The sequence below is a fragment of the Mobula birostris genome, chromosome 30, assembly GCF_030028105.1.
Source record: "Mobula birostris isolate sMobBir1 chromosome 30, sMobBir1.hap1, whole genome shotgun sequence".
Classification (NCBI taxonomy): Eukaryota; Metazoa; Chordata; class Chondrichthyes; order Myliobatiformes; family Myliobatidae; genus Mobula; species Mobula birostris.
In genome coordinates, this window is record NC_092399.1 from 14,981,571 (window position 1) to 14,995,655 (window position 14,085).

The 14,085-nt window shown below is 38.5% G+C and overlaps 1 protein-coding gene across 21 annotated transcripts in view; it reads right to left on the bottom strand.

The window, feature by feature from the left end:
- Positions 1-238: 238 nt before the first annotated feature.
- Positions 239-14,085, bottom strand: part of macf1a (microtubule actin crosslinking factor 1a) — a 590,515-nt gene continuing 576,668 nt past the window's right edge. For 14 of the 21 annotated variants that reach the window (XM_072247358.1, XM_072247361.1, XM_072247354.1 and 11 more), the window contains 4 exons: positions 9,078-9,289; positions 7,124-7,234; positions 4,634-4,745; positions 239-1,377 (listed from right to left, as the gene is read on the bottom strand). In XM_072247358.1, the coding sequence (XP_072103459.1) occupies positions 1,127-1,377; positions 4,634-4,745; positions 7,124-7,234; positions 9,078-9,289 (686 nt within the window). In that variant the 3' untranslated portion in view covers positions 239-1,126. The remainder of the gene's footprint in view (positions 1,378-4,633; positions 4,746-7,123; positions 7,235-9,077; positions 9,290-14,085) is intronic. The other 7 variants (XM_072247359.1, XM_072247356.1, XM_072247368.1 and 4 more) reach the window with 1 other exon arrangement.

A 14,085-nucleotide genomic window follows, 5' to 3' on the forward strand; every position in this document is an offset into this window, starting at 1 on the left:
ATCCTTGTAAATTTTCTCTGTACTCTTTCAACCTTGTTTACATCTTTCCTGTAGGTAGGTGACCAAATCTGCTCCAAATTAGGCCTCACCAATGTCTTATACAACTTCAACGTAACATCCTATCTCCTATACCCAATACTTTGATTTATGAAGGCCAATGTGCCGAAATTTTTCTTCACGCCCCTATCTACCCGTGACACCACCTCGCTGAATTATGAATAAAGACCACCGAGACAAGTAAAGCAGTACTTAATCTTTTTTTTAAGTTACTGCAAGCACATTTGTTTTTGAATACAAAAAATGAACGTTTGACTCATTGGTACAATTTCAATTGTGGATTCACATAGCGACATGGTCAGACTAGATATCAATAGAATATAAATACTGCTGCTCATGTAGCCCCAGTGGTCAGTTCATATGAACAAAAAGCAGCATAAAAAAGTGAGAAGGGCCTTGCTAGCAATTGCTGGTGTGGCCCACAATGACCTTCAGCTGCTATTAAAGTGTCCTTTATACTGCTTACAAGATAGCAATAGTCTTTTACAACTTGCATGTGCACTTGTTGTCATAATTATTATTTGTGTAACTTTCAGCAGGCAAAAAATGAACAATCTTAAAAATAAGTAAAACTGTACATCGCTCCATTTTTTTTCCCACTTAAATACTCCGTGAGGTATCCGTGATTCTTAACAAACACTGCAGCATTTGTCTTGCCTTTACAGCAAGTCAACTTCTCATTAAAGGGTCATTTCCTAAATGCAAGTTTTTTTAAAAAGCAGTAGTTCAAATCTTTAATAGAACACGAACACATTTAAATTTCCTTTTTCTTTAAAAGCATTCTCACTTCCCTCTGACACAGAGGCCATGGGAACAAAACATGGATGTTTTATCTACATAAATATTCACATGAAAAAACTTTTAACTTACAAAAACAAAAAAAAACCAGAGAAAGTACAATGATAAGGCAGTATTAGACGACAATTAATCTTTTACAATGCTTAACAACAGTACTTTTTGTAGAATATTATACATCTGGTCGCACGCGCGTGTGTGGTGTGTGTGTGTGTGTGTGTGTGTGTGTGTGTGTGTGTTGGTTTGTGTGGACTATTCCACAGCTTCACTTGTATTATCTTCTGGTGCCTGTGGTTTTTGGGGTCGTGGTTTTCTTTGAGGGTGTTGGGATCTTTGAAGGTTTTGTGGAACCCCTTCGCGAACTTGCTTGGGATCCTCCTGTGCTGGATTCGGAAATATCTGAACACATTGATTGCGTCTCCAGGACATCAAAATCAGAAGCGTCGCTGCCTCGCCGACTGTTTGCCCTGCTACCGGCACGACTTCCTGCCCGACTTGTCGGCCTGCTTGGTGTCCTTTTGGAATCTACAGGGACGTTTAAAAAAAGTGTTATTCTGGGGAACAGCCACACACAGTTTTAAGCAAGATGCCACTAAGTCAATTCAAGTCAAGTTGATTGTCATTTAACTATAGACATGTACACCATCAAATGAGATGATTCTCCAGACCAGGGTGTAAAGCACAGTAGTATACATAACACACAATAACTTAGGAAAGTAAGGATAAAATCTATAGATAAATTATGCATAAAGTGCATCAATTAAATATTGTCAGGTACAGAACAAATTAACCAGTGATACTTTGAATATGATGCGGCTGGGAGTTCAGAAGCCTAATGGCCTGAGGGAGGGAACTGTTTCGTATCCTGGCCATTTACGCCTCAGAGTCTCCTGCCTGAGGGTAGAAAGTCAAACAAACAGCCTGCTGGATGAATAGGTGGGATTCTTGATAATACTAAGGGCCCTGCGTATGGAACGCTCGTGATAAGTGTCCCCGATGGATGGTAAGGAGACCCCTATGATCTTCTCAGCTGTTCTCACAGTCTTTTGTAGGGACTTCTGGTCTGATGCTCAGCTGCTCCCACACCAGACGGAGATGTAACTTGTCAGGACGCTCTGAATGGTGCTCTTGTAAAATTCAGTTAAGATTGGGAGAGGGTGTGGAGGCAGCCTCGCTTACCCCAATCTCCTTCAGAACTGATAATCTTTCCCCAAAAAGTGATCTTCACTGTGGGATTTTATTTTGATCCAGAAAGTGAGACAATATAAATCCTTTTGTGTGCCCCTTTCCGAAACTTTACCAACCATTTGTAAAATGTGAACTTGCAACTTTGGAGTTGGGTTATGTACTGCGATTGCCCTTATTAGACTCACAAATAAACAAACACATTTCCTGCAGGAAAAATCTAGCTTGTGATTGGGACAAAGCCTGCTAATTTACTTTTTATTCAATTCAAAGATGTAAATGTCAAATTAGTTATGTGCATAATTAAAAGATACAAACCATTTGGGTTTGTAGCATCTGCTTTAACTTGTTGAATGAATTTGAGTTGTCATCTGTTTAGTATTCATGGCTCAGATGTAACAGAATTCAAAGTAAATTTATTATCGAAGTACATGCAGTATATGTCACCATATAGGTTCATTTCCTTGCAGACATTCACAGTGGAACACAGAAATACAATAGAATCAGTGAAAAATTACACACAAAGACTGACAAACAACCAATGTGAAAGGAAGATGGACTGTGCAAACAATGAATAAATAAATAATTTTGAGAACATGAGTTGTAGAGTCCACGACAGTAACTTTGTAGGTTGTGGGATCAGTTCAGAGCCGAGCATGAGTGAAGTTATCCATGCCAGTTTAGGACCCTAATGGTTGAAGGGCAATAACTGTTTCTGAATGTCGTGGTGTGGGACCTAAGGCTCCTGTGCCTCCTTCCCAATGGCAGCAGCGAGAAGACAGCGTGTCCTGGAGAGTATCGTGGAGGTATCTGGTGACAGATGCTGCTTTCTTGTGGCAGCCCTCCTTGTCGATATGCTCAGTGGCGGGGAGCAATGGAACCACAAGTGCACTACGTTTGATCTCGATCCTCTTCACATCATCACACACCCCAGAAGAGTTGTCAAAAAGAACAATTGTGTTGAATCATCTTGTCATGAATTTTAAATTACCTAGGGGGACTGCCATCAGTTAAATCAGAGTTACCAATGAAGGATCATTGACCTGAAACTTTACCTTCTGTTTCTCTCCACAGAAGCTGCCTGTTTGGCTGAAATTTATAGCATTTGGAGTTACAATATGCAAGAATAATGATTATTCTCAACATAAAAACTCATAGCTTTGTAGGATAAAAGTTGTGGAATGAAAAAGGAAATTATAAATTAAGGGTTGGTTATGCTTTCAATGTTAAAGATTCAAAGAAATAAAAACTGCAAATAACAGTGAAATGTTATTATTTGTCAAGAGGTGCCATTTATATTTCTGACAATTTCTGTGTTTGAAGATTATATTTTAATTAAAAGAAAAAAATCCAATGATATATTTGTGTGGGATATGAGCATGCATTTCCATTTTATTTTGAAAGTGTGCGATTATCAGAAATTTAAAGAAAATCTTTTTAAGTTGCAGTAAAATGGAAAATTCTAGCTTTCTGGTTCTTCCTTTTTGGTTTCTAGTTTGGGCAATTTTGAATCGGGGTGGCCTGCAGATAATGAACACTGAGCTGAACTGAAATGTGCCTCTTAATCATGTGTTTTATATCCTGAGTTTCTGCTCGTTTTCTTCTTTCTGTTGCTATTTGGATGAATTGGTTTTTTTGCGCTTGGGGTGGGGGAGCGGAAATTGATGTCTTTTTTTCTTTGAACAGATTCCATGGTCCTTCCTTGTTTGTGGCCGTCTATGGAGAAGACGAATCTCAGGGTTGTATACTGCATATATACTTCGATAATAAATGTACTTTGAATCTTTGAAATAATTCAGGAACAGTAAATTAACAACACTTAAATCATGGAGAAACATTGAATGAAACATAGCAATACACAGGCTTAAGGTTCACATTGAAAGTAAGGGGATCTCAAATCTTTCACCAGGTTTGACTGACACAGAATCTACATGATGGGTCCTGTCTCCGGAAACCACAAGTGGAACAGAGAGGCATGTTTGTCCCTTTCTCAGTCCAGGACCTGGGAACACTGGTTCCCAGTGATCTCACTTTAAGGACCCTTTATCTTGTTATTTCATGCTCGTTACTTATTGCTGTTTATTTATATTTGCATTTGCACAGTCTGTTGTCTTCTATACTCTTGCTCTTTCACTGATCCTGTCTACAGTTACTATTCTATAGATTTGCTCAGTTTGCCCACAGGAAAAAGAATCAGGGTTGTACGAGGTGACATGTATGTAACTCTGATAATAAAATCTACTTTGAACTTTACAATACATCACCTTAAATATCTTTGGATTTTATAAAATCACAACTACAAATACCACCAAATTCATAGCAAATCACCAAAAATCATAGCACATTACACTCAAGATTATGAAACTAATGGTTCAAAGATGAAGATTCCACCTCTCTGCCATCTTAACTGTAACCAACCCTATTGACTTTTCTTTTTTAGCGTGACTTATTTTATATATATATTTCTTATTGTAATTTATGGCATATTTTATGTATTGCACCGTACTACTGCCACAAAACAAATTTCACAGCACATGTCGGTGATAATAAGCCTGTTTCTGCTGACATCCATTTCTTCATCACCTTGGGAACTCACCAGTTTTGCTGGCCTTGGCGGCTATGGGCACGTTTCCATTGTCCCCACTGAGTGAGACCTTGCTGGAGTGGTAGCTTGGTCGTCTGAGTTTACTTCCTTGCACGGAAGTCACCTAGTTTGAAGTACAGAAGTTTTAAAATGCCAATTGAAAGACCAATGAAGAACAATAAATGCAATGTCAACAGGTTACCACATCGTTCACCGTTGATTATCGTAATTTTCCAGTCAGTTACAAATGTCTTCTTCTCAATAATACCAGGATAGCTGGAGGGGATGTAGAAAATTCTGGTACTGAGGATATTTTCCTTTCGTTATTTAAGGCTCCATGCGTGATTAACTTTCACTTCTTTACAAATCTGCTCTAGAGGCTGAATCTTACTGTCTGGATTATATGACATGATGAGTTTATTGTTGTCTTGACTAGAATTTTGTTAATCTATCTAGCCAAGCATATGTAATAAACTCTCAGCAACTGGAGCTTCACCTCGATGCTTATTTGTCAAATAACATTAATATAAAGAACCTAAGATCTAGCCCACATACCAAATGAGAAATATATGTAATCACACAGAATATAAACACTCATTAACATTTTCAGAAGCTAACATAAATTTCATTCTCTTCATTGGTGCCAATATTTAATGCTAATTGTCCTATCATATTAGTCCGGGAACCGAGGATTCACTTAACACTAAAGCACATTCAAGTGTCAGCTTGGCATTTAAGATATAAGATTATAGCTTGTAATTAAAAATGACACTTGTACGGTACAGAGGGAAAAATGATTGGAAGTGGTGCTTTTTTGGATGAGGTATTAATCTGAGGCTCCATCTCCTCAAATGTGTTATGGGACCATTCAAAAGAGGAGCCAAGAGTTTTCTGGTCTCCTTCCAACTACTTTCACCAAACCAGATTACTCTCTAATTACCTATCACAGGATCATGTTTTATAAATTACAGCAAAATCCTCGTTTCAAAATGATTTACTAGCTTTGGAATGCCCTGAGCATATGATAAAGCTGCTGCACGAATCTAGAAATACAGAAATCCTGGTAATATGAGGAGAAAGCATTTTATTTGGTATGTGAAACATTCAGATGATGGATATCAGGCACAAGGTCTGGAATATGACAAACAAGCAAGCTGAAAGCAAATTCTATGACAGAGCACTGGCATATGGTAACATGAGTGCACCTGCTCCCTATTAAAAATTGGTCATAGTTTAAAAAAAATTCAATTTCACAGCACTAACACTTAAGTTCCAGTAATTCCACCAGGACAGGCAGTCACCTCCAACTCTGCTCTTTTCAGTTTCTCCCTCCCCCTTAATGAGCTTCCCCTCATCTGTGATTTCAATCGCCTCCCAAGCAAATCTCCTCAGTATGGAACAGTTTAGACAAGGAACGCTATGAGAAAGCCTTTCCTTTTTTCAGCATTGTGGTCAAAAACAGACTGAAACCCATTCTTGAAGAAACCTAACCTGGGATTGATGGACTCTTTTGCTTAATGGTATTGGTCCATGGCATAAAAAAGGTTGGGAACTCTTGCAATAGAAGGATTATTTGAAGATTTTAATGTTATATTTCTTAATTTAGTTATAGAGAACTACAGCACATAAGCAGGGTCTTTGGCCCATCTAATCTGTGCCAGCTTGGTCTTCTACCGAGTCCATCTACTTGCACCCGACCACAGTCCTCACAATTAACCAGGAAGCCAACTATGCAAATATTGGGAACCTACAGCTTCTTTATTACCAAAATTGTGACGTTGATTCTCCACTCTAATTATAACTAATGATTCACAGTGTAAATGTAATATGGATGGAGAATGTCCAAAGTAAGTTGACTTGGTCACTTAGGAATAATGAAAGCCCCATAAGAGGTGTAAGATGATTAAGAATGCACAGATGTAATGCCGACCACAAGTTTGAGTCAATTGATTATTTAAATTAACCAACCCAAAGCAGAAACAAGAGGAGGAGGGAGCGCCAGTTTTGGAGGCAGTATGGAGCATTTTTTTTTGCTTCATTTGGAACCAAGTTTCTGGACTAATAATGCCGATTTAAAAATGAGATGTGCAACAAACAAAAGCTATGTTATCTACTTGTAAATTTTTTTCAACTAAATTGAGGTTTTAGTTTCAGAATAAAACCTCTATTTGAAAGTATACTTTTCCTACCAAAGCTTAAGCTTAAAATATAGTTGATGCACACATTTCTGTAATTCTTGGTACTGTGAATTAAAAACATTAATGTAATTCCAAGTGTCTTTGTAGATTATCATTTATTATACATTTTGACACAATTGCTAAATATTTTCCAATAATTTCCAAACAGCGAATTTTAATTTAAACAGAGGTTAGCACACCCCTAGAGTAACCCTGAGTACAATTTTGTGGTTTATCTAGGCAGTAGATGCTGCTCACTGTTGATTACCATTGCTCTGTTATCTCATTGAGTCTTCTTACTACCTTAGTGTGCTTTATACTGTACCTCAATGCTGGGGATCTGGAACACATGTGAGTCTAGGCACTTAGAGGGAGTAGAAGCCTTACTGTTTGTCAACCAAGGTTTGTCATAACAACGTGTGAAGGTCTGGGGCGTCTGTGAGGTGGGGGAGGAAGGTAGGATGGAGTAGGAGAGGATTAGAAGCAAGATGGACATAAGATGGTAAAAGAAAAGGGGTTAAAAGGATGAGCAAATGTTAACATAAAATTAATGTTGAACAATGAAATGTTAAAAATCACCAAATAATAAACAATTAAACTGAAATATAAGAAACTTGTGCAAAAAATTCACAAATTTCAAGAACTTTATAAAACATTGAACAAGAAACCACCTTTCTTTACAAATAAAGAGACCAGACTGTTCCTGTGTTCAAAAATATATTTACCAAAATACTGTAGCCTTTTGCCTTCCCTTTAAATCAAAATCAAATCACACATGTGGCTTTGTAAGAGTTTTTTTAAACAAGTTCTAATCAGGCGCACGTCTAATATCTCAATTGAATTTATTAAGAAAGTCTGATCCTGATTAATGAATGCTCTGTTTAAAAAAGAGATGACAGAAGTACAGAACTTGGATTCAGACATCTTTAATTTACTTTGGCTACATTAATCTCTGGTCATTCCAAGCGCTCAATCTTGTTCAATGTAAGAGTCATATTACTAATTAAAATGAATGCAACAGAAAAAAAATGCCATGGAATTGAGCAATGATAAAGAAATATAACCTGTGCCCCTGTATAAAGATTATTAGTACACAACAACTTCAATTGTTTTACAGAGAGTGAAAGTTCTTTTTTGTTGTTCCACCAAGTAGTCTGTACTATAATACTGATAACTCTAATAGGACAGAACCAAAAGTTGCTTTGAAGTATGTTTCCTCTGATGAAAATTTGGACTAATGAAAAACACATCTTCAGCAATAGTGTTTTTTTGAAAATCCCATGAACATCTGATTGTTCACAGGATAGAATGAAAATTACAGATAAATTTATTTTACATGAACATTGGGTAAGTGAAGGAGAAAATATACCATACACATCAAGTGTGATATTCGCTATTGGAAAACAGTTTTTTGTACTTATACCTCGTTGAACATTGATTTTTTTCAAAAACTTAAAAGGCAGGTAATAATCCTGAACCCCTACTATTTTTAATTCAGTTATGGAGGGTGACTATATGGCTGACAGTAACAGTAAACTAGACCAAACATAATACCTTTAAGCAACACGCACAAACTCAGCAGGCCAGGCAGCATCTATGGAAAAGAGTAACCAGTTGATGTTTTGAGCCAAGACTCTTTCACCAGGACTGGAAAAGAAAGGGAGAAAGGAGGGGACCTGTCCTTTCCTATCAGATTTCCCCATTTCCCAGCCCTTTATCTTTTCACCAACCAACTGCCCAGCTCTTTACTTCACTCCCTCCTCCTTTTGCAGTTTCACCTGTCACCTGCCACCTTGTACTTTTGCCTCCCTCCCCGTTATACTGACTTCTCCCCTTTCTTTCCAGTCCTGATAAAGGGTCTCAGCCCAAAACGTCGGTCGGTTACTCTCTTTCACCGATGCTGCCTGGACTGCCGAGTTCCTCCAGCATTTTGTGTATGTGTTGCTTTGGATTTCCAGCATCTGCAGACCTCCTCGTGTTTGTTAGTATCAATAAGTTTACCATTACGTCTTAAAAGGAGTTTTCATTTTAATATTTCTTGTATGTACTGTTTTACTCTGTGCATTTAACAGATATTATACTATTAAATCCCAGAGAACACAGTTTTTGTTAATATTGATTTCATGGCATTGTATCTGTAATGAAGGGTTACAAAAATAGTACACTGTTGATATACTTTACTTGGAAATATAGAAAACTGATTCAATTCATATATTTTCATTAGGTGTAGGACTACAATGAAAAGAGTTTACTTTAACACTACAGAAAAAAATGCTTACCTTATTTCCGCTGGCTGGAGTGGCGGGTGACGAAGGCACAGATGTGCAACTGTGGTTACTATGGCTGGCACTGGAACTCGATCGGGTTGGAGATGCAGCCCTGGACGAAGGCTTAGATTTGCGACCTCTAATCCTGAAAGGTGCCATACCCTGCGATGCTCCCTCTGGTAATATAAATTTCTCTCGCAGTTCTAAATTGGTTCGTCCTCTTGCTGAAGGAAAATTAAAACATGAAAATGAGAAAATAATGAAGCCAAAATCTATATAGCTGTTGCAGGAAAGCAGACAAATCGCAGTTCAAACTAACTACCAATGATATCAGTACAATTAAACCTAAAAATTGCAAAATTGTAGTTCACATCAGCAACTGTATTGAAACTGCTGAACATGCAGCCAGTAAAGCTTGTTTTACAATACAATGAAGTTCAGCAACATAGCATTATGAATTTAAATGATATAGATTATATTCTTCCTCAAATGCAGTTGTTGTAATGTAGCTGGTTCTCTGTAAGGATATTCACAAGCTCAAAGATTCAAAGATTGCTAGAGGCAAAACAGTTTATTCAGTCATGAGACGAGATTATGGGGTGGATTTGCTTCAGCCTGCAAACGGTTTGTGAGAAAAATGGAAGAAGTGAATGCCAGGCCAAAGTTGCCATCTTTGCCATGCTGCATGCACATCTCTGATCCGATGACAAGGCAACACGATGGGAATTCCCGCACTGTTCACAGCCTACACTAAAACAGCTTCCTAGCTGCAGCAAAATATGCATGAGAGGGGTGGATGACTTTCTGAAAAAGGCTTTCCCTACAGGTACAAGCTGGGCATTTGACTATTATCATTTTATTTATGTGTCAAGGAAAAACAGTCCGCTTCCAAATTTATCCTCACAGTTCATTTTCAAGTGGATTGATAGACCAATTTTCTGCTAATTACTCACTGTAAAAGAGAGCGAATAGGAATATTCTAAAATAAACTTTCAAAAGTTGTAAGGAAGATACTTTTGAATCTGTCTATCCGTGTACCTCTTGTGTATTTAACATTTCAATAATATTTGAGTAATCTGGTAAATATGTTGTTGATTAAGCATTCTTGTTCATTTAAATAATTATGGCTTATATGTAAATATGTTAATTGCATATGTCATCACACTACCACGTGATACGTGCGTACCTCGTGTTTTCATACTCTGTATTTTCCTTTGAATTAGTTTAATGTTTTGAAGTTACTAAACATTACCGTACCCATCTGGCCTTTTAGCTGTTTATTCAAATTGCCAAGTAAAACTTGGTTACACCAATACCACTTAAACAATAAAACAAATCTGTGTTTCACTGTGAAGAGGACCGTAAAAATGAACAGTAATTGGGAAGAGACCTCTGCCACTTTAACAGTTGGGTCTACAAAGAAACTAAACTAACTTGGTATTTTTTTTGGGAATTTGTCACAGGAGAACTTTACAAATTCTATTCTTATTCACAATAAAAAAGCATGGTTGATCATGTTCAATGTCAATGTATATGTTACTGACATCTCAGTTGAAATGCAAGATCCACTGCTTTTCATTGCATTCCTTTACGCTTAATCATGTCTTTGGAATGTGGGAGGAAACCGGAGCACCTGGAGGAAACCTGCGCAATCACGAGGAGACTGTACCGACTCCTACAGGCAGCATTGGGAATTGAACCTGGGACACCTGTACTGTAAAGCGTTGTGATAACCACTGTGCTACTGTGCGGGCCCGTATGTATCTCGATAATAAATTTGCTTTGGACTTTTTGTTGAAATGCAGACTGTGTCATGGGTGATACTGACACAACCCTACTGAGGCTGACACCACCAATAGTCCATAAAGAATAAGCAAAGTCATTAACAAAAACTGAAGTTTGAGAGCTGTTAATGATGATGTGAGGAATTTTAGAATGGTCTGATAACAAAGAATTGAAATAACGAAATAAAGCAGATAAAGCAGGGCGGTACAGTAATGTAGTGGCTTGCACAACGCTTTACAGTACAGGTGACCTGGGTTCAATTCCTACCACTGTCTGTAAGGAGTTTGTACGTTCTCCCCGTGACCGTGTGGGTTTCCTCCGGGTGCTCCAGTTTCCTCCCACAGTCCAAAGGCATACTGGTTGGTAGGCTAATTGGTCATTATAAATTTTCCTGCGATTAGGCTAGCAGTGTGCCTCAAAGGGCCAGAAGGGGTTATTCCACGCTGTAACTCAATTGATAAACAATTTTTTAAAAATGGCAACGAATTGATCTTGTTTCTCAATTATGAGTCCAGTGGCTTTGGCTGACTGGTTGTTGAGTCTAAACATACTTAGATGCAAATGATAAAAACTTTTACTAATAAAATATTAAAGTAAAATCACAATAAATAAAGTACAAAGAATAACAAACAAAACTTCAAAAAACTTTTATATGATAGACAAGGGTGAACTTGACAAAGGAGGAGGTGGCTACAATGTAACAGGCGAGGCTTTGTGGTGTGTAGGTTGCAATGTCAGCACTGAACTCAATTTGGAAGACCAAAATAGTGCACATATGTACTAGTCAAGGGACAGAGTTGAAATTCATCTGAATGTAAGGAGTGGGGAGTGACAGGCCTCAATGCTTCTTGAACACAATCAGTTCTTTAACAAGAGTTTGGCTGACTATATGCCTTTTTCCTATTCATTTTCTTGCTTGATTTGCATAGCGCTGAATTCTGGACGTCCAAAGCTCCATTTATCTCCTTCTGGAATATACTTAATGACTTGCTCCCATACGTCTCCAGGATATGAAATTTCAAACACTCACAGTTCCTCCAAGAAATTCCATCAGGTCTCCATCCTTATCCAGACCCCTACCCTGAGACCTTGCCTCACACTCAACTACATCATAAATAAAGTTCCAGAATTTTTATACCTTGAGTATTTTCTTAGAAGACTACCTCCTTTATCAGAGGAACCATATGAACTTTCTCTGCACTGCTGCCAAGTATATCCTTCCTTAAATAATGAGATCAGAATTGCATACATGCGGGCAAGATTTATTAAACTCTTTGCAACTGTGGAGGGTCTTTATTACATTATACTCCACCTGTTTTTCTTCAGTCCATTTACCTAGCCAGTCTGCAGTTTTTTTTTCTCGCTTTCCTGGCACCTATCCTTGAACTTGGATACAATATACTCAGAGCCTTTCTCCAAGTCGTTAATATAAATTCTCATTAACTGACTCAGCACTGATCTATTTGGAACCCCACTAGTTACAGGTTGCCAACTTGAAACAGAACCACTAATCCACAACTATCATGTTTTTTTTTCATTTAATCATTATTGGCACAGATAAGAGCCTTAAACTTATGGAGGACTGATGCACTACATCCACTGGTTTCTTCCCAGTTACTTATACTAACCGGGAATAACATTACAGTAGGTGAGTCATGTTCTACTTGTCAAGTTTGGTCCCATTAATTTCTGTGGAACTGAGTTCAGGAGACTAACGATGTGCACATTATAATCAGAGATGAACTTCTATCCAAAGGTAAATTTGCAACATGATACAAATTTTTAAATATCCTTAAATAAAGGATCACTTAATAATTCTAAAATAATTTTGCGGTATGCAGAGATGAATTTATCCACTCAAGCAGTGGTCTGCAGGTAAATGTAGAAACTATAGGGGGACTTTAATTACCTCAACGTAAACAACGGTACAGAAGGTGAAGAGTTTCTAAAACGTGTCTGGAATAGTTTTTAGAGAATGGCTGAATCAGATCTGAGGGATTGAGGCGGGTCAAATGCATTATGCTTCAGCAGGGAAATATTCAGGAGAAGGTGATCCTAACATTAAAATTAGGCCAGCTGTGGTGAAGAAGAAAGGCAGAGGAAAAAATAATTAATTGTGTTGTTGTGATATAAAGCATTACTTATACTTGCAATAAGAAAATGACCTGTCCACCCTAATGGGCACAGACCACACACTTACAGTCCTAGTTACTCACTGGTATGGGGCTAATTTTAACCACCTCTTTCTAAAATTTCATTCTAGCTGAAACCAGGCTGTCTGTGGATCTACCCCATTCAAGGTTAGCAGGAGATTTTATTATCCTCCCTTTTATTTCGGTTTGTTTTTTTCTCTGAAGAATGTCACGGTTAAATGCTAATTCCTGGGTGGTGACAAGTGCGCACCCCGGCTGAATGACAAAACAAGTGAAGGAAAAGCACAAGAGACCGTCGAAACAAACACTAAATGCCAGAGGAACTCAGCTGGTCAGGCAGCATCCATGGAGGGGATAAAGAGGCAACATTTCGTGCCTAGATCCTTCATTGAGACTGGAAAGGAAGGGGGGGGTGGGGGAGAAGCCAGATTAGGACAGTGGGGGGGGGGAGGGGAAGGAGCACCAGCTGGGAGGTAATGGTGAAGCCAGGTGGGGGAGTGGGGTGATGAAGTGAGAAGCTAGGAGATGATAGGAGGAATCTGATAGGGGAGGAGAGTGGACGATAGGAGAAAGGGAAGGACGGCATCAGAGACAGGCAGCCGAGGAGAAGGGCTAAGGGGGGAGCTAGAATGGAGGAATACAAAAACAGGGTGGGGGGGGGGTAGTAATTACAGTAAGTTAAGAGGAATTGGTGTTCATGCTGTCAGGTTTGAGGCTACCCAGATGCTATACAAGGTATTGCTTCTCCAACCTGAGAGCAGCCTCATTGCGGCAGTAGAGGAGTCTACGGACCAACATATTGCGATGGGAATGGAGATTGGAATTGAAATGGCTGGCCGCCAGCCCTGTTGCAAATGAAGCGATGGTGTGATTAAAGACTGTGGGTGACAAGTGTCACTTTGCAAATACCAACAAGTACGAGGCTGATTATGAAGGAATGGAGAGAAAGTGAAAAGTAAGAGAGGCAAAGAGAGCCTAGGAGAAAAGGCTGGGAATTACTGCCAACATATATGGGAATTAAAGCATGTTCTACACATGCAAAATAAAGAATTAGTACATGGAGCACCTTAAGGGCAAACATG